The 23,887-nt window shown below is 41.4% G+C and overlaps 2 protein-coding genes across 3 annotated transcripts in view; one reads left to right on the top strand and one right to left on the bottom strand.

Moving 5' to 3' along the window:
* Positions 1-17,492, bottom strand: part of ppfia4 (PTPRF interacting protein alpha 4) — a 45,703-nt gene extending 28,211 nt beyond the window's left edge. The window contains exons 1-2 of the mRNA XM_028406078.1: positions 17,221-17,492; positions 16,732-17,032 (exon numbers count right to left, since the gene is read on the bottom strand). Coding sequence (XP_028261879.1) covers positions 16,732-16,989 — 258 coding nt within the window. The 5' untranslated portion in view covers positions 16,990-17,032; positions 17,221-17,492. The remainder of the gene's footprint in view (positions 1-16,731; positions 17,033-17,220) is intronic.
* Positions 17,493-19,690: 2,198 nt separating this feature from the next.
* On the top strand, positions 19,691-23,521 carry tmem183a (transmembrane protein 183A). Of its 2 annotated transcripts, XM_028406076.1 has the most exons (9): positions 19,691-19,886; positions 20,186-20,275; positions 20,384-20,554; positions 20,679-20,838; positions 20,945-21,125; positions 21,596-21,676; positions 21,766-21,921; positions 22,340-22,411; positions 22,490-22,625. In XM_028406076.1, the coding sequence occupies exons 1-8, from the start codon at positions 19,823-19,825 to the stop codon at positions 22,397-22,399; spliced, it is 963 nt and encodes a 320-aa protein (XP_028261877.1). In that variant the 5' UTR covers positions 19,691-19,822; the 3' UTR covers positions 22,400-22,411; positions 22,490-22,625. The 2 variants fall into 2 exon arrangements, with proteins under 2 accessions (XP_028261877.1, XP_028261876.1); XM_028406075.1 differs by lacking the exon at positions 22,340-22,411 and having other exon boundaries at positions 22,490-23,521.
* Positions 23,522-23,887: the final 366 nt, after the last annotated feature.

Raw genomic sequence — 23,887 nt, 5'->3', positions numbered from 1 at the left:
TCAATTTGTCCCACATTGATTATATAAAAACATCATATTCTATATTTTTTAATGAAATAGGCTATACGCACCTCTTAACAAGATAAAGACACTGTTAACAAGCTTTGTACAAGCCCAACTTAGTTTTATAAACTCCTACTTTAACACACACAAACACACCGACTCCTTCCCTGAAAAATACACAAACACACATTTACTCCAGAGACCACACAAACACACACTCAGTCCGTCCCAGCTGCTCTGTTTTTGCAGATGAAAGTGTATCACGGTTCTGGAGGAAAGCAGGAGGTGCATCAAACACAGCTGTATTAATATTAATACTCATATTCAGAGTAAATAAACTGCTCCAAGGGTATACGTCCAGAATAATTTTCAATAATCTCCTCTTTTCCCTGATCCTTCAGGCAGCTAAAAATGGCTGTAAGTAATGAGCAGCCTAGGTGTGTTTGTGGAGGTCAGGAATGCTGTTCTTGTCCTTCACAGAGAGCAAACTGCAGTGGCAGGATGTAACTCTACACCACTGTGTGTGTGTGTGTGTGTGTGTCATCACCATCTCAGATCACCATTTTTTTTACCCTTTTTTTCTAAGTTTAACTGAATATACTGTATATATAGTTATGTCTGCCCCACACACGCTTAGATTAACATTTACTGAACACTTAATGAACAAAATTAGTGCACACAAACTGTTTATGAAGTTTGTAGTCATGTCTTTGTGGTTCTTTTGTAAAACTTATTACATCAATCACTTCAAGCAAGGTATCTGGACTTCAGGAGGCCACAATAGAAGGTTGCAGGTGGATGTTTTTGTAGTGATATGTTGGATCGGGAAAATTTTCCATTCGCTTAATTTCAAGAACCTGAGTGATATTGGAATTTTGTGGCCAATATTTTTTGAAAAATATTCTGATGTTGATATGTTGGCAGCCCTGTGATGGACTGATGACCTGTCCAGGGTCAATATACTTGTAACATTGTTTGATGTAAAATAAAACAGATTATTTGCTTAAGCTGAATTTCGCGTTGAGACTGCATTTAGTGGACATTTGTCCTGGTTCTACAGAGCTCTGGTCAGCAGGACATGTACAGCACTACCAGTGGCTTAATAGTATGAACACACACGCACACAAACACACACACACTGAGAAGAAGCTGCAGCAAACAGCTCTCTAAAAATGATTCGCCTCTAATCTGGTCTGTTCTGTGACAGCCATGGTATGAAGCATTACAGGCCATGTGTATGTGTGTGTGTGTGTTTGTGTGTGTCTGTGTGCATCCATCACAACGTCCCAGATATTTTATTTATGAAATGTGATTTTTCTTTCTGGAGAGAGAAAAAAGACTTGTAATTTAAGCTCACATGCTCCTTTCACTCAGTCACTTACACACACACAGTGGTCACTCTAGATACATTCCTGTTACATATACATTATATACATTATTTGCCCTACTAAAAAGTGATTCTATTCATTTCGGATGTGAGGATTTAAATCGTGTGTGATACACATTTGTAGGGGAGCAGGGTCCCAGTGTGTGTAGGTCTATACTCTGTTTTTGTGTGCAGTTACTGTAGCAGCTCCTTATTTTCCCACCAGTTTAATCCCCCACAAAGTACCATTCCCTTTACTTATGACTCACACAGTGGCAGCTCATTTTTCCTGAGAATACAGATGCTTTTTTATGCCACAGCATCTTTAATTTAGCACATATTTAATCCTGAACTGTCTCAGGGTCATTCCAATTTCACTTTAATAATTATCTATTGTGATGTATGTGCGGTCAACTTCTTGGCAGTGAACTATTTAAGGCCATTGTGCGAAAAAAATGGAGGCGAGAGGACAAAATACATGGGAGTGGGTGTGGCACAGATTGCGTGAGTAACTTCTCTGCCACTTCTTTGGCTTGTGTGTGTGTGTGTGTATGAAGTGAAGCCAGTCACACTGAGTGACTGAGTGAGCTCATCTGTTCTGGGGGTCTATAAATATTGTAGATGCCATGTGCCTGCAGTAGACCTTCTCTGCAAGCTACTGTATGATGTCATCCTGGCATACCTCTAAACACACACACACTCACACACAGCTGTGCTGCTAAGACCTAATATCCATGGCAACACTGGGGTGTGGTAGGTAAGGATGCAGAGCCCACGGCTGTTTAATGAATCCAACAGATCTAAGTTGAAACTCTCTTCTCTCTCGTCTCTTTTTTTCTAAACTACTGACTTCCTATTTTTTTCTGGCTGTGTTTCTATATGAACTTGTTTTACGAACATTTCTGTCATCTTCACTGTGAATTAACTATTAACTAACTAATGAATCAAACAATAAAATTAAATAGTTTTTATTCATAATCATGTTACTCTTTATTTTATGTTCGTGTAAAAAGAGAATTTTAATCTCAATCTATCGATCTATCTTTCTGGTTGAATAAAGGTTAACAGAGAAAAATCCACATTAATCAGCACCAGCCAAATTAAAAAGCATTAAAAACATTTTACAAGTAAAAATGTTCTCAGTGCCCTGTCATCATTTTCGGCTGCTGTCGCAGCGAGTCCACTAGACCAGGGGTGGCCAAACTTTTTTCGGGGAGGGCCAGATTCGATAATGCGAAACTCTCCGAGGGCCAACAGTCCCCGATGTCATTATTTTAAACAATAAAAACTGTGTATGCTGTTTTGTAATATGTTACATCTTACACAGCAAACAAAATAACATCTTAGCATTCAGATGAACAGATCAGAAAATGTTATCTGAATTTCTAGCATAAATTTAAAACATTCAGACACTGTGTGGTTGTGATAACAGAGCAACAGGCAAGTTATTGACTCTACTGTGCAGGTGAGATCTGACCATGTGTGGCAGGTCTGGTTAAGGAGCAGCAGACATCAGTAAAATGTCAGGTAGACCAGGTGGGAGTCATGTAGTGCTGATCTCAAAGGGTCTGGTAATTTAATGTTTACACAGGTTTGCAGTGCATGGCAACGAGACGTAAAAACGTGATGACGTGCCTTACGACAGATGCGTACTGAATGACGGAGTCTTTTTGAGAGAAGTGCCGCTTCTCTGTACAGCTGACAGTTTAACAACAGAGAACGTTAACAAGCAAAGACGGACTGCTCTGCTGCTCCAGTAAAACATCACAGCTTATAACAGACACTCTGCTCACACGACACAAACTAAGTTGCATGTTCGCATTTCTGGGGAGTTGCTTTTATCCAGCCGCCGGTAAAAAGGCCCGAGCAGGCTGCCGGCCAGGACGCAGCCTCCCCGTGCAGCAGGGAGCAATGAGCTCCTGGAGCCCCCCAGTACTCCGGCACGTTCCCCAGAGAGGGACACTCAATGCTGCACGGGGAGGTTTCTCTCTGGCCGGGCAGCCCGCTCCCATGCACCGCGTCTATGAATTCCAATAGGGCTTCTATACTACAATTAATAATAACAATATTTCGTGCGTACGTTATAAATAATTCGTGGCCACAGTTTTTCTGTTTTTATCATGTAAGGAGGGGCTCCGTATAGTTTTGGAGAACTTCACTTGTACAGACGCTCTCTGATAGCAGGCTGTATGCAGAAGCATGTTTAGTCTCGTAGTGAATTGTGTCGAAGTTCTGAACCGGTGTTGTGCACCTTCGGAGCCCTCTGCGTAGCTGTGACCAACAACCAATTGAAACTGAAATTATCTATAGAGAATGGGCTTCTGTGTGGATGGATTCGCTTTGGGGTCAACTCCAACATTTGACTTGCAGTCTGAGAGTGTGCGACTTGACTAGTAGGAATTGGTGGGCATATGTTTGCTCTTCAAACTACCAGACAGTCAATTAGAATAATTTACCTGTCAACACCAACTGGCTTTCTATTATTTGTTGTTTTTTTCTGGCCCCTAATAAACATGGCTTCCCTACACAGCTTTTCAGCCGGACCCACTAACACACAGGTTGAGGCTTTACATGCCAAAGTACACACACAGACACACACACACACTGAGTTGCTGATAGTTAGTGTCCTATGGGACATAAGGTGTCAGGAAGTAAACATCATGCCCCCCCCCTTCTGTTTCCATGGAGATAGAATTTGCAGGGCTTTGAGAGGTGTGGTGAAAAACAAACCCCTGAGTCTGCACGTGAACACACACACACACAAAGCATATATGGACAGACAGACAGCCAAAAATGTTTAGTAGGTATAAGGACAGACAGGAGGACTGCAGGATCTATAACTGGAACAGTACATTGTAGATATGGCTGACTGACTGTGGGCCTCATTGGCGCTGTGCCTTCAGGTTGAGAAGGGGAACACTGGAGGGACGAACGTACATGTATATTCTGTCGGGTCAGCATTAAACAAGCGCCAGCTAGATCTGTGGTGAATTCCCAGCGGGCAGCTGTGTGTGGAGTGTGTGTTCGTATGTGTGTGTCAATGGGTGTGTGTGTGATAATTATATACCACAGGGATGGAATGTCATTTGTATCAGGAAGGGAAGGAAAAGTAAATTCTGGTAAATGACAAAAATAAAAATAACTTAATGAAGATGGAATCAATGTGCTGACCTGGCATACACACACACACTTAAACACGCACTTACACACATTTAGTAATAATAAATGCCTGTTAATTGAAGCTCTTTAAAAGGTTTTTCCATCTTTAGTATTCACAAATGTCTGGATAAAACAGTATGCTTAGTTATCTTAATGAATGAAAATAAAGGATAATCTCCTGCTTGCAGAGCTGTGAAGGAATTCCCCCGGGTGTGTCAGTTCAAATGCTCTAAATCAGCCAGACTAGAAGGATTTAAGCAGCTGTTTATGGAGGTTTGCCAATCAAGAGCAAGTGCAGTTGTGTTGCATTAACTGTTCATTTATAACACGTTGTATGATGGATGGATGTTAAAACTGCAGGTATATTACACCAAAACAGCACAGTGCTTCCACTGAATACACACTTGGTCATCAATATTGCAACTTCATAAAAGTAATCTAAAAATATAAAAAGGCTCCATTAAATATTATATTACTGTTTCATCCAGTCTGCTTCCCCTGACTATTCAATATGTTCAGTTGCTTATAAGCAGGAGGCATACTGTTTTATAAAAGGAAAGATATATTAAAGCCTGTTAATGTGTAAAGTGTGTGTGTGTGTGTACTGCACATGCTACAATGCACCCACTGCCCTGGCAGAAAGTCCACAGTCAATCTGGACCAATTAAAGCACTGTGGGTGCCAGGGATTGTGTGTGTCCGTGTGTGTTTTAGAGCATACTCCCTCCGGGTGCCCCCACCCCATGACTCGGCTCACGCAAGATGGTAGGAAAGGGAAAGGAAGGGAAGGGAAGTTGCTGACACAAGATGCCGTCTGAGAAAATGATGGAGAGAGGAAGCAGAGGATCACATAGGAGAAGGCAAAATGAACAGATCACAATGATAAAAGGATGTGACTGAAACCGTAGAGGCAGGGGGATGGAGAGTAATATTGGAGGATGCCGTGCACTGTGCAAGTCAAGCTGCAGAGCTTTGGACAACCTTTATGTAACTCAACTACAGGCACTTCCTGTCTGCTTCTGTCTTTTCCTCTACCATTCACACACTCTGTCTCTTTTCATGGAGGGATTTTTGTCACTAAAGTTGAGCCCACTCCACCCACAGTGTTTTACACAGCAGGTGTAGGAGTGGTGTGGTAGTGGGTGGAAACACCTATTCCCACACCATTGTATACTGCGCCTGCAGTTAAAAGTTTAGATTCATTTTTTATGTAAAAGGCAAATTATTTTGTACAGGTTTTACATTCAGTACTGTTTGCTATTGTTAAAACCTGCAAAATCAAAAATCAATACCTTTAAAACATTATTTCTACCTGCAACTTTGAGCATATCCGAGCAACAAAAATAAAACATTTCCATTTCAATAATTTGTTTTGCTGCACTACAGGGCTGTACAGCCAGCACACTTTGTGCACAATATATTCCTGTTTTTGTACTATTATTACTAAGCTGTTTGCATGGCTGATGAAAATGAATATTTCACTAACATGCCTGTTTACATGCAGCAGTGTTTTATCCACGAGCACTGAACACAGTCTCTCTCTTTTATTTCTGCAGAAAAATGTCAGCACCCCAAGTATTTGCACATATTCAAAAAAACCCTTCATATTCAAGTCCATCACAAAGCATTTGTTCTCAGCATGCCTCTGTACCTCAGCCCTGCACACTGGTGTACAACACAGCTGACCTTAGTCAGACACATAAAAAGGAATGCAACCTTAATTTTGCAGAAAAAAAATGAATTTAATCCCAAAATCTCTCATACGATAAATGGCAGACCACAGAGTGCCACATTTGACAATTCAGAATGAAATACTCAACACTGCTGTATAACTGGAGATGTAATTAGTAAATAAAAAATTGTAAGCTTGCACATTGTGCATACTTTTCATAGGGAAAGAATGTGACTATCAATGATTTACTGATGACACACATGTACACTACCTTACCCTTTACAGAAACATGAAAAATTGGTTAAATTCTGCAGGAATAAAGCACCTATGACAAGCTTTGTGTTTCAAACTATAATGACAAAGTATATGTTAGAGCTGTGAATGACAAACAGCAAACCATCCAACTCCACCAAACTGTGCATATCTGCTTTATAAGACTGATACCTGCATAGTATATAACATGCAATAATACACTTGCTTGCCTTCTCTTGCATTTATTTTTATTTTTGTGTCAGCAGCAGAACCGGCAGGTACCCACTTACAAGAAGATTTAGGCCATTTTCAAATTAAATTGACAGTCTCAAGTATCTCTCATCACCCCGAGCTCTCTCCATACCTGCACACTGTTTGCAGTCAGAAATTTCAGTCGTCTGAAAGCATCTGAGCGGCTTTGGACATTGCTGTCACTGTGACTCAGTGTTTGATCAATTTGTGTCTGGTTGTGTGTGCAACAGAGAGACAGCATGAGTGAGAGTCACTATGAGTAAATGAAAGGGCTATTGAAGTGCGGAATTGAGGGCAAGAAGAGATGTTGCAGGGCATATGGTGCCAGAGAGAGAGAGAGAGAGAGAGAGAGAGAGAGAGAGAGGAAGGCAGCTAAGTGTGAATGATGTTCTTCTTGCACTGGGGCAGACCACGTCACAGGCCCCATTATTCTAATAGGGCACCACAATGCTTACTGACCTTCATCACTGACAGATGGACAGACAGAACTGGCCATGGAGACGATGCCGTGTGTATCAGTTATTTGGACAATAACAATATGGGTGGGGGAAGTCCAGGCTAGATGGTAGGATTGGTACAATTCAGTGCAGTGCATGTGGATGCGCTCAGTCACACTAACACATGCATATGAAGTCAGGCACTCATAAAGGCATGCATTCAGATAAACGTAATGTAATGTTCTTGGGCTACTATGAAGATGTGAGCACCCTCCTTGGTTTAATGAACTGATTTAGGTCAATTCAATGCACACACACATATATGCACACATACACTTCCTCTTGGTATGGTATGTTAATAAACCCTCAGCAAAATAATAATAAAACACTCAGCCTAACAACAGATAGTAAAATCAATCACACATCTAACATCTAAAACATATGAGAAATGTAGAGGTTTGTGTGCCAGTCCTAGCAGCACTGCTCCCATCTCACTGCAGCCAGAGCAAAGCTGTAAGTACAGTGAGCTAGCTGAGAGATATGAAGCATTATCTGACAGAACGATAGCTAACTAATAGACCTCTCAGCACACACGCTTAAAGCCATCAGCGCTGATAAGACAGAGAGCGAGGGAGCACGAGAGACAGAGAGAGACAGTGAGACAGTGAGGCTGAGGATGAGAAATAAAGAGGAGCACTTCATTGAAGACAGAGGACACATCAGCCTGTTTGTGTTGTTTGTATGGACACTGAATTTGAGTCAACCTGAGTAAATTCATACGCAAGTAATTTTAAACAACAAGGTTCTTGTGGTTTATGGAGAAAAAGACACAAACTACTAAAACAAATATGATAAAAAGAAGCGACACAAAAACTCAAAGTAACAGGGACAGTGAGTGTGTGTTTGTCTATAGATAAAACTCTGCACAAGCCTTTGAGAGTCTGCCCACCAACCCACATGTCTGTGAATGGAGCTGGAAGTAAACGAATAAAAGACGGCAGCTGACAAGTCATGTTGTAGGTGGTGCTGAATAACTTGGTCTTGATTTAATACTGTGCAGAGACAAGATGATCCGAGGGTTTTCTGTAGATATACTTAGACCAAATATATGATTTGCTCCTCCACAGTGTGTACTTTGTGAACTTCTGTTGTTTATATGTAATTGAATGTGATCCTGTTCTGTATTGCACCGTAGGATGGTGCAGGTCTGAGGCAAGTCAGAGTACACTGTGTGTGTTCATGCACCTATGTATGTGGCTGTGCATGAGTGTGATGAATCAGCCCAGCTGGACACAATGCAGTGAAGTGCTGACTCTGTGCAGGCAATTCATCACTGGAACCATTTTCTTACTGTGTGTGTACCTATAGCATCTGTTTACCCAGGCTAAGTAACTGAGGACTACACAAGGGAACGATCATATCAAATGCTGTGTTACTTATGAATTACATGTACATTATGCATATGTATTTCATTTCAGGCAATTTAATGCAAATATGCAGAGCTACTTTCTGCTTCAAAGCATTTTTAGTGTGTTTTCAGATTAAGACTCTTATAATACCTAATGAGTAATAAGGCATGGCCCCTACGGATATCACTCACCTCTGCAGCTCCATTTATTTGCATTTCAGCATTGTGTAGGTATTGTTTATAATGTAAACAAATTGCTGTAATAGAACTATACTGCAGCGCTGTCATGGGGTGCCATGCCAGAAGTGGGAGAGTTGGTAACGTTTCATAAATGCAGCACTAATCACTAATCACTGCTGCTGGTAGCTGCTGGCTGGGACAAGAGGCTGCCTCTATCTGTAAACTTAAACAGTTTACAGCACATAAGGTCAGCCATCGGTGTGATTGTAAATCTTAATTTGTGATAAATGAAGCTTATTGTTGGAGCAGGATTTCACATAATGATAATAATAATAATGCTCTGATCTTATATAGCACTTTTCAAGGCACCCTAAGCACTTTACATTGAAAGCATTATTCATTCACTCCACATTCACACAGTGGCTCCCCGTTTGTGCCTACAAATCTCTCCATTCACATTCATAGTGCACTGGTGGCAAGGTGGGTGAAGTGCCTTGCCGAAGGATTTGAACCTTCTGGTTATTAGATGACCTGCTCTACCACTGAGCTCCAACATGTGTCAATAAAACACACATAACTGAACAATACAACAATCTAAGTACACAAAATAATTTACTCTCTGCTTTTTCAAAGTGTTACATGAACACCCAGGTTTCTGCTGCCCAACAACAATGATCACCAGTACAGACATAATTTCAGCGTGTCTACATATGAATGTGCAGAATCAGAACAAAAAGTCATATCCAAGCACCAGTGTTAGGCAACTTACTTTCAAAGTAATTAGTTTTATTTATTACTGTATTTGAATTGTAATGTGTCACAGTAGTAACTCACTAAAATAACCACAGAAATATGACTAAGTTATAGTCTGGTGAATCATGGTAAAGTTACTTTACATATATGTAAAGCCTAAGCTTATCAATACAAAACTCAACTGAACTAGAGCCCAGTATAATGTAACCCTAATGACACGACAAGATGCATAATTTTCTTTACCTTTCTATTCTTCTATTTCAGATTCACAGCACAAATCTGGCAGTGGACACAGCTTACACTTGATCATAATTTATTATTTTTCTCCTGACCCTGCTGCAGCTCTCTCAGTTACCTATAGTGTAGCTAGCACCTGTCCAGGTGTTCCTTCAGGATATTCGTGCTCTATCTATAGAGAGTTCCTGTGGTGTTGCGCATAGAGCACTTGACTGCCAAGCACATGCCTACAATAAAACCACTGTAATTTATGCTGTTAGCTCAGTGTAAACTGACTAGCCGTATGGCGTCGTCTCTCAACTCAGACTACAATCTTGTCAAGTTGTTAGTCAGACTAAACATTCACCACATTATGGTAGTGGCAGTCTTGTGCCAAGACTGACATCTGATGGCTACACCATAAGTTGTGAAACACATCATTGCCCTCAGAGGCATCAGACATCAGACTATAGCCAATAGTTTTTTTTCAGATTGGACTAGTAAAGTCCTAAACAGCCCATTTAACAGAAGGCAATGTTGAAAGTTGACATGCAACTAATGCTGGGTAGTGACACAGGAAAATGTTTGCTATCATGTTAGCCATATAAAGCTTGATATTATCCACAGTCTGTGTTGTGTGTTCTGCGCTTAATTTATTGGTCCTGATGATGGACAAAACTCTGAATAAAATGCAGATTTTCTCACTAGGATAAAATTGTGATTATTATTATTTTAACGGGAAGTGTTCCAAAGCTTATGTTAAAGTATTTGACAGAACAACAAAGCCGTTACTATGTAGCACGTTTTAGCTGCCTAATTAGCTGCCAGTTCATGTCAGATATAAAATATAAAACATTTTTCTAAGCAAGGGTAAATGTCACTCACAGATGCTCATTCATGATTCATACCCTGAAACTGATACAACACAAATAAACACAAACAGATGAACACACATAAAGCTCAGAGTTCTATAACATTTATCGGCACATATAGAATTACAGGAGCCATTATTACACAGCAATATTTGTCCTAGCACTGTGTCCTACCTTCAAATCCTGCAATTCACTTGCACTGCCATGCTCTCCCAGTCAGCAGTGGTGGGGGTGGGGTGGGGGGGGGGTGCTATGTTGTGAGACACTGACAAGCTGTATTTCATGGAGCAGAAGAAGCATTTTGAAGTTCTTTAAATCCTTTTAAGGGTCCAGTCAGGGACTTAGCTCCTGACGGTGCTGCTTAAGTCTCTAGCTGGGAAAAACTGGGGCCCCACCCCCACCTCCCACTGTGTGTGTCTGTGTGTGTCTTTGGTAGTATTGCACATGTGAGGGTTTGAGTATAACCTTGAAGTTCATGACCTTGGGCTCTGACACCTTTTCACATTTTATTATTAGAAAAAAAAACAAGCACACACACACACACACACACCACTGTCACATCCCTTCCCACCCCACCAGTGCCTTATCTTCTATTCTGAGGTTGCAGGAGAGAAAGCAAACTGACAGAGTTCCAATAGTGCAGTTGTTAGACATAGAAGGGCTGCTGTGGGCTTAACTGCGAGCTGGAAAACTTCATCTCACATCCCCCTGCTTCTCCTCCTCCTCTTCTTTCTCATTCTGTCCTGTCCTGCCTCCCCTCCTTCATTACTTTCGCCTTCCCCTCTGGTGGTCCTGCAACTCCAATCACTCTGCTCTTATTACCAGGGAGAAGAAACTCTCTCTCTCTCACACACACACACTGGCTTTTCGTTCTTCCCATTACCAGACCATGTCCCTAGCTGCTGGGGAATGTCAGGTACGCTTGATTCAGCTTTTTCCAGGCTTACTTTCTTTCAGTCTCTTGTTGCTAAATCTTACACTGTCTCTGTATTTCTGTCTCTCTTTCCCACCTTTCCTCTTGCTTTCCTCACTTTCCTTCTCTGCAGCCAGGGGGACAAATTGGCGCCCGACTGAGCTAAATGTGCCTGGTGCTGAGAGCCAGATGGCACTGGCAGAGGGATGGAGGGAGCGAAGGATGGATACTACTGAGAGATATGGCGTCTAAGCCGTGGCGTGGCACAGCAGCATGGGGGAGCTAGCTCTGCACTCTAACAATCTATTAGTGCTCAGGGGCCGGAAAGCTGTGCACAGGCCCTTGCCAGGGGCCTTTCCGATCTGCTCACAGCTTAGGACAAAGAGGGATTTGAATCAAGACTGGACAACGTACAGGAAGGAGGATTATGGAGTGAAGTGGTGAGGAGTGGCTAAAAAAAGAGACTGACAGGTGATGTCAAGATGCAGCACAGGGGACCTGAGAAGAAGAAAGAGACAGAAAGGTGTGATGTCAGCTAGCTTGCTGGGAGCTAGATCTGTTATTAGACTGTTTTTTCTTCCAAAACTATGCATCTAACCACAGTAGAGAGCTGTGCTCTGAGTGTAGTAAAATATCTTACAGGCTTTAAGCTATGCTTCTAACAGTCATTCACAACAATCAGCATCCTATGGGCAACTACCGGCAGCTAGGGGTGTGCCAAAGGAACAGTGTTATTGCTCAGTGCTTCTGCAGGAGTCACAGATGTTCTGGATGATAAAGGAAAATATTTTCTAATCTTCCCATTTTTTTATCCTCTGAGAAAAAATGATGAAGACAAAAAGTTGTAATTTGTCATCATGGGGAAATATTAAACTTCAGATATTCTAACTCATTTTGTGTTTTTCCAAATAGTTGAGTGATTAGAATACTTAATTTATAATGCCTCTGGTGCACAAGTGGGCCTACCATTGATACACTGTCTGTAATAAGGGATTAACAGACACTTAAAAAAGAGATGGTGGCTGATAGGAAAGGTTTTGGTGTAGGGAAAAAATGTGGAAAGAATATCCTTGGCTCTGCCCTTTCTTTCTATCAGTCTCCCCCCTTTATCTCTCTTTTTTGCTCTTCTACAGGGTTTCTCTGTGACATTCAGCTGCTCACTTCATGCTCCACTTTTCTCCACATCAACCTAAATTCCACTATTTGGTGCTTACATAACACATAGCATAAGATTTGGGCTTTAGTAGCAGGCCAATGAGATGTGGTAGTTTTGCATCTGAACTTGCCCAGCCTCCTCAATATTCTCCTATCATGGCGCACAAAGCAGCCTTGGCCGTCCATGCATAAGCAACACTAGCCGCAGGCTTACTGGCTCACACACATACACAGACACACAGACTCAGGACGACATGCAGACAGTGCATGCTGACATTTAAGGAAATACAAGCATGAGTGTGTCTTAGTGTTTGTTTGTGGGTGGGTGCAAATGTGTAAGGCTGACACTAATGGGTATATTCACCAGATTTTGCCTCAGTAAATCAATGATTTAGACAAAGTTCTTTAAAACACCAGATAAATGTGAACAGTTTCATATTAAGAATTTCAATAAAATTATCAACACAGTAATTGAACATATATGTGAGCATGAGTCTTTGTGCCTTGTGAAACAGTGTCAGCTACGTGCAAATGCTGCTTCATCCTTTCTATATTAGCTTTGGCACTCATTTGCTCTTACAGTGCACCTGTAAGCAATACACACCTCTACTACTGTAACTAGTATGGCTGAGTACCAAGTCTGCAAGGCTCACTTCCTCTGGCCGAGGTTCAAGTACTGTGAAATAGCCTGCTCTGTATTAGCCAACCCAACCATTGCCACAAGAATGAGAACATTAGGTCTATGAATTTATTCACTAGCACTGGCATTGATTAAGGTCTGGGGGCTGTTTTAATAAAGCCTAAAATCAATGATACATTTACCTCTTAGCAATATGCCTTTTCAAAAATAAGTGGACTATATTCAACATAGCAGTTAATATCAAATGAAGCAATGCAGTAGGAAATGTTACCAACACAAACTTAGTTATTCTCTGTATTAACCCTAACCTTTGACCTGCATCCACTCCCATTATCAGCTCTGACAAGGTACATAACAGCACAAAAGTGAGCCATCAGCAAAAAGTCAGGGGGCCTACAACCTAAAGCCTTTCTTTCTGAACAAAAAAATTAAAGAAGTCAACAGTGCAAGCTTTTGTTACTGGACAGTTTTCAGCAATATACTTTTACACTTCCAATCTATTCTGAAAGATTTTCAGATCAGGTCTTCTTTTGGAGATTTTCAAACATTTCTAAAAACAGCTTTCATTTTTTCAGTATGGATTATTGTGCATCAATTCATTTTACAACACAATAAAGTGGTATTTCCTCATAAAGTCCCAAGTGGATCTGATAAAAACTATGAGCTGTGTGTTGTCTTCCCTTCTAGACTGTTCTGCTGCAGGAGCAGCGGGAGATGAGGACTGTCTATGAACAGAAGCCAATAAACAATAATGACGGGAAGTACGTCAACCTTGACACTCTGAAGTGGGACAGAGTAAACTTGTATGTGCTTTTTCATAGATGCATGAAGCCATGTGTGTTTATGTGTCTACAGTTGTCATGCAAAGTCAAAGGTGCTATTTTTGAAGTCACGTAAACAACACAACACACAAAAGCTTGTGTGCACATAGGTGTGTATCGGTGAGAGGACAAAGAGGATAGTTGTTTTGAAAGGGCAGTGAGGGAGTGTGTGCCTCCTTTATCTCTGTGTATTTGTATGTTGGCAAAAATAGCCAGTGTTGTGTATGACTGGAACAGGTGTCTAAACATCACAACACACACTGACAGAACACTAAACTACAACCCAGCATAGAGGCAAAGAGATCTATCTATCTATCTATCTATCTATCTATCTATCTATCTATCTATCTATCTATCTATCTATCTATCTATCTATCTATCTATCTATCTATCTACACAGTCAGCTTTACAACACCCATTGCCCTTTGACTGTCAGAACACTCTTCTTCACACAGAATGTAACATAACATCTTGTGTGTGTGTGTCTGTATGTATAATATAAGCATCTGTGTGCATGCAAGCATGTGTGTGTGTCTGTGTTTAAAATCTAATTTGTCTATGGACAAACCCATCTCTGAGGGCTGTATTAGAAATGTTATGCTCGGTAATGGGCTGACATGTTAATCTGAAACTCTATTCTCTGTAACTAATGAACATATCCATCCTAGTCTCTGGATGTGTGTAAGACTCTCTCTCTCTCTGTTGTGTGTGTATGTTTGTGTGTGTGTGTCCCATTTCGCTGCTGCTGATGCAAACACAAATTTGAACGTTGATGCCAAGGTGATGGGGTGTATGTAATCTCTACAATGGCATCACTGAAGAGCATTGAATATTAAACTGCTCACACAGCTTGTACATGTGTGTATGTGTGAGTGTGTATCTTTTGAGGGGAGACATAGATCTGACAGTTCTGGGTCAAACCAGTCCCATGAAGTCAGGAATCCTACAGAAGACATAACAAAACACACACACGTGTGTGTGTGTGTGTGTGTGCATGCGCCTAGTAGGTGAAGATGACAAATGTTTGGTAGGCAAAAGGAAAGAGAAGAGAGAGCTTAGATTTGGGTAAAAAAAAGGGCTGCACTGCTGTGCCAACACTCATACATCAGTCTGCACCTTAGGAGCAGAGAGAGGACTGAACACACACATGCAAACACATGTAGACTCTGCTGACTGGATGGCTGCACATCTGAGGCGGCAAGAGCACATGCATAAAACTGTGATATTGTATTGTAGTTGAGGGCATAAACACACCAGCTACGGTCATGTTGAGCACTGCCACAAATCAGCCTAATTACCACTGACACATATAGGATAGTGGGGTCAGGAGCCCTGCCAGCCGCTACAACGTTGCTTTAATATATTCATCACACCTAAACGTGAGATGTCTGAAACGGTATGTTATTTATTTCCACACCTTCCTCTCATCATTTGAAAATGCACTCTGCAATTTCTGGTAATGCACTGGGGCCAGACAGTCCTCATTCCCCAGCTGAGCAGAGCAAAACTGAATAGAAATCAATGGCAGCTGAGATTTTCACATTTCTCTGCGTTGCTTCATCCACTGTCCACCCCCCACCCCCCACCCATACACACTCAGTGGCTGGTGTGTAACTGACCACTGAGCTGCGTGTTTATATGAGTGTGTGGGTGCGCAAAGGCGGCAGCTTATGCATGTGCACGCCAGTCATAATGTCTGCTTAATGTCCCAGAGGTCTATGCCTGTATAACTAATACCTGTATTATTGCAAGAATAAAACATTACACTGAACCGAGCAGGATTAGACAACAAGCATGACAGCCTCTACCCACTCTCTCATCTCACACACACGCAGACACACATGCACATGTGGAAGCAAGCAGCCCAGGGCCATGTACACTAGCAAGCGGCCATGTTTCTTTCACAAGAGGCTGCAGCGAGCTTGTCATCATCAGCATGGTTCTCTCCTCTCTCTCGCTGTCTTTCTCTCACACACACACAACATACTGTGACATCATGCCACACATTTAGACTAGAGGGTCAGAGGGTAACGCAGCTTTATGTGCTGAGACTTCATTGTAGTCCTGCTCTGTGACTGCAGCAGCCCTTATTTGGCTCTCTGTTTCTCTCTAAAAGGTTAGAAAGATATCTTAATTTACAATCACCTCCTCTCGCTGACAGGCAGGTCACTGCATACAGAGGTGAGGCTGTTTCTCTTCGGATAATTACAGGTGGGCTCTGCTCTTCTACCCTGCCGGCACTGCTCTCAACATCTAACTCCTACCTCTAAGTCAGTTACTGAAAACCTTCCATTTATGTCTGACAAATTTCAACCTGCTATCCAGACCCAGAGCTTTTAAAGTGGAATGTCCCATCATCTTCACAGTCTTGGATATGTCTTGGACTATCATTTCTAAGTAGCTTATTAAATTAGACTTGAACATGAACAAACTCCAGCTTGACCTATTGTTTATTTTGTTGTGCATCCTCCTTTCCACACATTTTAGTGGGTGATCCTTAAATTTGAAATCGTCTCACTGTGATCTCCTCACACAGTTGCAGCAGCATCCTAAACTGAGAACGCCATAGCTTTCCAGACCCACACCACATCCAGACCCTGCCCTACCCCCTTCAGAAACCGGCTGCTCCTCACCTGAGGCAGCGCGGCGTTGATCTGCCGCTGGAGGACGTCCCTTTCGTGCAGCGCCCCCTGCAGCTTAGCCTGAGACTGTATGAGGGTCTCCTGAGTCTCCCTGAGGGACTCCAGCAGCTTGTCCCTCTCGTCCAGCATGTTGACCATCAGCTGCTCGAAGTTGGCCTCCTGGTCCGAGCCGTTGGGGACACCGCCGGTACCTCTCGGAGGACCAGCCGAGTCTCCTTCGCTGATAGTCGGCATCACCTCGCACATCATCTTTCCTGCTCTGTGGTCTGGGCAACGCTATAGGACAGTGTCGCTGTCAGGATTCAGAGGGCAAATGTGAGCGTTACAAGCCCGACAGACTTACGATAACTGATGAGAGGGCCTATTAACGCCCCGTAGCAACGGACCTCCAAAGCAGCGGTAGATACGCGCTTATTCCCTCTACCTACATCATATTTATCATGCATCAAACGTGCATCCATACGCTGTATGTCGCCATACCTTATCAGAGTGATTGAAACGATGAGATGATGGTTGACCTTTCATCCATATTAACCGGCGTTTTTTCACCCCGTGAGCAGATCCGCCCTGCCCGGCGCGCCATCCACTCACATGTAGAAATCCCGGCGTGATATGATTGACAGCTCAGAGATAGACGGGTGCGTTTGGAGGGGTGGTGCCCGCGAGCACGACGGAGATCATGGTACATCGGCAGGAAAATGAAAAACCACGCAAAAAAATATCCGAGAGCAGATCTGCGTCCTTATTCCTGTGGATAGTGAGAGCGACTCTTATCTGCATCCGCCTTCCATCTCTCCACACCGCCACCAAACCGACGCTCACTCCTCCTCCTCCCACACACACACACACACACACACACACACACACACACACACACACACTCGCGCGCGCGCGCGCGCGCACACACACACGGGAATCTGCAGTTGTCACTATCAGGCTACAGTTCTGGAAATAAGGGACCAGCTCCCCACGATCAGCCTATAAGCGTCTGCACGTCCGCAGGAGGACTAGAATCAGCTGGACGTTATAGCATGCTTTACCGTTACCTCAGCTGGCGCAGATTTGAATCCTATTTGGTGAAATGTAATTGTCAACTTTTCACATCAGCACGTCCCTGACCTGACAGCTCCCTTCAAGTGGCCAACGAGGAATGTAGTGCATTTAGAGTGTGCAGCGCCCCCTGCAGGATTCACTCAAAGATCATAAAGTGATGAGAGTTGCTTGGTTGTCATTCCACAACAAGGCTCAGCTACATACCTATATCCATCCTTCCAGCAGTGGACATGCTTGCTCTGATAATTAAATACTTTGCAACAGCAGAAGTAATTAACCTCTAAGAGTTTGGCACAGCACTGTTGCTCCGTCGAGGCGATACAGGGTCACCGTGCAGACTCCAGGGACCAGTCATTACCTCAACTGCTATTCACAGTCATATTTATTCCTTGATTAATGGGATTAGTGTTTCAACACTGCTAGCTTTGTGTGAAAGTGTGTGACTGCTGCGGTGATGAAGGGCGGTTTAACTCAGAAAGACAGAGCTCTGGAGCTCCTCCATTTGCATCACTGGCTTCTTATTTTTGTGACATCTTTGAAGACATTGTGATTTGGGCCCATACTAATATGATCAAATAAATATCTGCCTACAAAGACATTTCCCACAGAAAATCAGTGTTAGTGCTGCTGGTTAATACCATTGTAGTGATGTATTAGAATAAAATGGTTACTAGGAAAGAAGTAAAATTATTGGTTTAGATATTTGAATAATAATTCTTCTGGTAATTGTTTGAATTTTATGTATTCATTCTCATTCATTCTGATTCTCTTTACATTTTGAATATGCATTAAAAATTCTGTATTATTCCTTGTTTTGCACCTCATAAATAAATCTCTGAGGTTCCATCTAATTGGCTTATTGAAAGTCAACTATAATCACTTTTAAATGGTCTCATTTCAGTATGAAATGAACATGCAAGAGTGATTGCCAAAGAGACTTATGGCTGATAATAGCTATGATCATGTTTGTATTACAATCTACAGATGGGACTGTAGAAATGTGTTTCTATACAAGAAAAAAGGATTCTACTGAGATGACAAATGCGTGCATTTATGATTGTGTGGGGAAACATAAGAATGAATAAATGAATTTGGAATTAAATGTACTGTCTATTTCACCCAAACTTTACTATAAAAGAGGTCAGAATGTAAGAAACAGATTCAGAATCTCTGCAGGCTCAAGCTTCCATGGCTGACTTCATTTTTAGCCACACATGAAATAATGCTTTATAGATCTGTGGGTTTTTTTATGACGTGCTGTCAGAATTGCCTGAATGGTCGAAATTGTGTCATTTTTTGGGATTCAATATATATTTTCAGTATAAATATATGAATACATAAATACATAAATGCGAAGAAAATATTCACTAAGTCACCCGTTGTATCAGTCATGCTTGCAGTCTGAACTAAGCACTGGTTATTTATCGCCACCTAGTGGTGGTAATGGTTTTTTAATGCTGCGCTCCAAACAAACTGTGGTCCTTTTGTTGATACGGTTTATTGCTTGGCATTCTCACTTCTGCCAGATAAAACTAGAGGTACATTAGTTTGAGTTAATTTTTTGGAGTTGATGTTTCTTACTTTTTCCCTGCAATATCAAGCTAGAAAGATGCAAAGCAAGAGAGAACAAATATTAATAAATAATAAACCATCACCTCTTTATTTAAACAGCAAAGAAACAAATGTTAGCTGTTTGATTTCTTCATCAGTTCTGGCTGATTGATCAGGAAGGTGTCCTGAAATATATACTAATTTACTATTTATAAATCGAGTTAATCAGCGAGATGCCCATAATCACCGACAGGTGGGGGTAATGCACAGGAGCTGAAGGACATTCGGGGGAAAAAAACAACAACGATACCCTCGCGATAATTCCCATCTTGACGTCATTCCATGATGGCTGAAGATCCTGGCGGAACATTTTTCAATTTCTCTGTCATTTTTCTTTCTTTCTCTTTACCTCAGCTTGCCATAGAGACATGGCAGGACTCACAGCCCCGTTAAGTGTCCACAGATCATTGATGTCGTCATGCCCAAGAAAGGGAACCGAAAACGGCTGAAATTTAAGGCTGGAGACGTTTTTTCCGAATCAGGTAGGCTACGTTTAGCTATCAAGCTAGCCCGCCCACTGTTAGCACCCCTCTATTTTTATTTTTTTTTTAACTGAAGTTAATGTTATGTTTTGCTAAATTTTTGAGTAAAAAGTAAGCCGATGTTTATCTATATGTCAACACCAACTGTGTTCTTTTTAGTGTGTGTTTTCTGGCTCTAAGAAGAATTTAAAAACTAGTGACGTGACAAATCTGCTGGAATTCACTGATATGTGAACGTATATAAAAGCTAGCACACGGCTCATTTTAAAATATCCGTCTGTTTTTTGTCTTTCCCCCAGTCACTGTTGCTGATTATGCTGATGCCGACCCAGCCGTTGTGAAGTCGGGGAGGGTGAAGAAGGCTGTTGCAAATGCAGTTGAAAAAGAAGGTAAAACTTTGATAATGCACAGTCACATTCAGATATGTCAACTAAATTATAGGATCTGCCTGAAATTGATATTTAGCTGCTTAATTATTTTACAACTCTATTTTTTAGTAAAATTACTCTGTGGCCTGGAAGCATCTCAGGGTGCTGTAGAGGAGGTTCTTTCGTCTGCAGTCAGCGTTGGAGCAGACGCATTGGGGAGCAGTGATGAGCTAGACCCTGAGGAAGAAGGAGAGAGCGACACTAAAGCTGCCCGTAAAAAGAAAAACAAGAGGAGAAAAGGTATTATTTTTGTTGCATATCCATGAGAAATGATGTTGAGCATGGATGACTCAACATTTTGGAGCAGTCACCTGAACCTGGTATTTATTGTGTTTAAGTATTTTTTGCTTGTTTATCTTCACAGAAAGCAGTGAGAGCAGTGACGGGGAGGATTATCCAGTTGACATTTGGTTGGTGCTTTCCTCATATATTCGTCCAGAGGACGTGTGCAGATTTGCTTTAATCTGTAGAAATGCCTGGACAGTCACTTGCACTGCAGCTTTTTGGACCAGACTCTACAGAAGGTGAGACTGGTGTTTTGATCATGTTTATGCAGCACAAGTAGTAGGATAAGCGATTGGAAGCCTTATGACAACAATGTTCTTTCTGCTATCTCTCTTCATTTTACAGACATTACAAGAATGATGTTGATCTGCCCTTTCGTCTCCAGCCTGATTCTATTGACAGAATGCGTTGTTTGCGGGCTTGTGTGATTCGTTCTCTTTTCCATTTATACGAGCCATTCAGCTTACGTGTGTCAAAAATTCCTTCACTGCCAGAAACCACACCCACTACCTTGCTTAACTCTAAGGTAAAGACATGTCATTGTGTGTGTGTGTGTGTGTGTGTATCTATATATCTATCTATCTATCTATCTATCTATCTATCTATCTATCTATCTATCTATCTATCTATATATATATATATATATTATTATATTTTGTGTACTTTACCAACCTAAAGCTAACTTTACTAAATTTAAGTGGAGCTAACATTTTATAGTAAATTCTTATTTGTTTGAGTCTGACTCCTCATAAAAATGATGATAATACTTGATAAGACAATAAAGGGTTAGTTGAATCACTATATGGCCAGCTTTAAGATGCAAATTATACAGAGCAATTTTGAATTTAAGGATGCGACACGACTGCAAGGCTAAGTTGTACTTCCTTTCATGGAAAGGAACTGCCATTAACCAGTAACTTATTATTTGATTCAAAGAATAGACAGAAATTTCTCAGTATTATTGTTTATATTTATTGTTTGTTTTTTTTTCTGTAGTGTTTACTCTTTTGGGTCAGAAAGGTGGTAGGGACTCGCCCAGAGGCATTATGGGAGTTCAACTTCAAATTTATAAAGCAGGTAATAGCATGTAATTTTATTCATTAATAAAACTCTTTTGTGGTGCACACGTCTTTTTTAATATTTTGAATGCATCTTCTCCATTCCAGCAGGGACATGGTAAAAATGGTTGTGCCACGTCCTTGCGAATGCCTAGACAATATAAGGATGTCCACATGAACCCGGACTCTGACTGCTGTGTGCTTCAGGTCACCACCCTCAACTATATTTACATCCCTGTAGTCATGGGTATGACACTGACCCTGGTAAGTAACTGCTGTAGTGGGCAGCTACATATAAAAGCAGTTAATGAATAAGGACAGATGTTGGCCAGGGGCTTTAACCCCGGTCCCCCCAGCGCTTTGTGACACATTCTGTCTACATTGTGCTAGGTTCAGTTGATTGCTGCCACTCGAGTCAATGCGATCCTCTACCCTGCTCCATGAAAAATATCTACCTAGTGTGCTCCATTAACCCTGAGACATCTCTATCTTGTATCCATTTCAGTCACTTTTTTAATAGCTTTCTGTTTAACAACAGAAGCAAAAAGACATATAAATAACAAAAGATTTGTTAGGGATTCAGCTGCATTATAATACAGTAGATGTGTGCACAGGGAATGGGAGACACTAAAACCAATGTGAGAGGATGACAGTAATCCTCTTCCTCCCTCATTTCCTGCAGGTCCTTGGAAGCATATTACACACCTATATAGTAGTCAGCGTTCAGAAGTGCTCCACTTGAGCAATGCTCCAGGTGGGTCTTGCTGAAGATGCAACCTGGATTTAATAACTACTAATTTTGTCTGGTCTCTCTCACTGGTCTTTTCTTTAGTTCACAATCAATGTAAGCACGGACATGCGCCACCACCGTGTTCGTCTGGTATTCCAGGACTCGCCACTCCAGCGGGGGAAGAAGAGAGGGGATCAAGGTGGGATCCAGGTGGTGTTGGATCCCGTACACAGTGTGAAACTCATGGACTGGTGGCATCCACAGTACCCGTCTTTACCCTACATATGAGAATCCTGTTTTTTACAGCAGACTCACCAAAGGAAGAAGCCTGTTGTTATCTTGTCACACTTACAAAACAAAAGAAATAACATGATCTGAAATCATCTGACATTAAGTGACAGTAATATATAATTTTTGCACATAGATATTTTGATTGTCATTGTTAGATGTTTGGACAAGGCCAATATAAAGCATAGTGAGAGAAGTACCTGCGCAGTCCTATCATAAACAGATAACATTGTTGCATGATAAACAGATGTCGAGGTTTGTAGGGATGCACGCGGTGGTACGCATTATTGTCATTTCATTATTTTAGTTTGCAGTGATGTTCTTTTAAATCAATTTTAGTATATTTTAATTTGAAGCCTCAGTTAATGAAAATGATCACAACTGATTACTGCTCTGCACTAGAAGGGCCAAAGAGTTAATTTACCTCAGACACCATCTGTTTGATCTGGGCAGTATTTTCTTTCAAGTGTTTCCTGGCTTAAAAAGACGTCTTGACTGTCTTGTTGCTGACTCAAAGTGGTCTGTCTCAGTGTGTTGAATGTCAGTAGACTCTTGTCATTTAATCATGTGCTTGACGATTGCCCATTCAGATTGATTTAACCATCAGTTGGACATGATCACAATCATTTAACCTAAACTAATTTGCACATAGTACATTCATTGTGAATTAAAACCACTGTAGTTTAACCACATATGTGTAGAAATAAAATTCTAGGTGACGGTACTACCATATAGCACAAGACAGCTGGATGTTCTGGTTTGCGGCTGGTGGCAGTTAGACGGTGCTCTAGATTTATTAAATGAGTTCCATAAAGTAGTAGTATGCTGAAATAAAAAACTGCCAAACCAAAGGTTTCCAGTGTTCTCTTAAATGTTGGTGTAAAATATTTTTTGCCCCCCTCTTGTGGCTTAAGAGCGTATTACCTGTGTGTGCATTATACAGCACTGAACTATCTGGATTTTAATTCACAGGATGTGAAGCTATAGGCTATTAATATGCTTCTGCAAGTTTTCTGTGTACTTCTTTGGCGTGTGTATCAAAAGATGTTCGATACTGAGGGACAGCAGTCATGTTACTGATCTTTTAAAGCACAGAGGCCTGATCTGAGAGCCTGCATGGCCTAATATGCAAAAATAGGAATTTAAGGGGTTAAAAGTGGGCAATATGACGATTAAGGCCAGAAAAACCTTGCTCAGAGAAAAAAAACAATG

The sequence above is a fragment of the Parambassis ranga genome, chromosome 5 (assembly GCF_900634625.1).
Source record: "Parambassis ranga chromosome 5, fParRan2.1, whole genome shotgun sequence".
Lineage (NCBI taxonomy): Eukaryota > Metazoa > Chordata > Actinopteri > Ambassidae > Parambassis > Parambassis ranga.
The sequence above is the reverse complement of the archived record's forward strand: the minus strand, read 5'-3'. Positions and strand labels throughout refer to the sequence as shown.

Coding starts and splice junctions, on each gene's coding strand:
- tmem183a (XM_028406075.1), top strand. CDS start 19,823: ATGCCCAAGAAAGGGAACCGAAAACGGCTGAAATTTAAGGCTGGAGAC. Junction 20,555..20,678: donor GAAAAACAAGAGGAGAAAAG/GTATTATTTTTG, acceptor TTATCTTCACAG/AAAGCAGTGAGAGCAGTGAC. Junction 21,126..21,595: donor CTACCTTGCTTAACTCTAAG/GTAAAGACATGT, acceptor TTTTTTCTGTAG/TGTTTACTCTTTTGGGTCAG.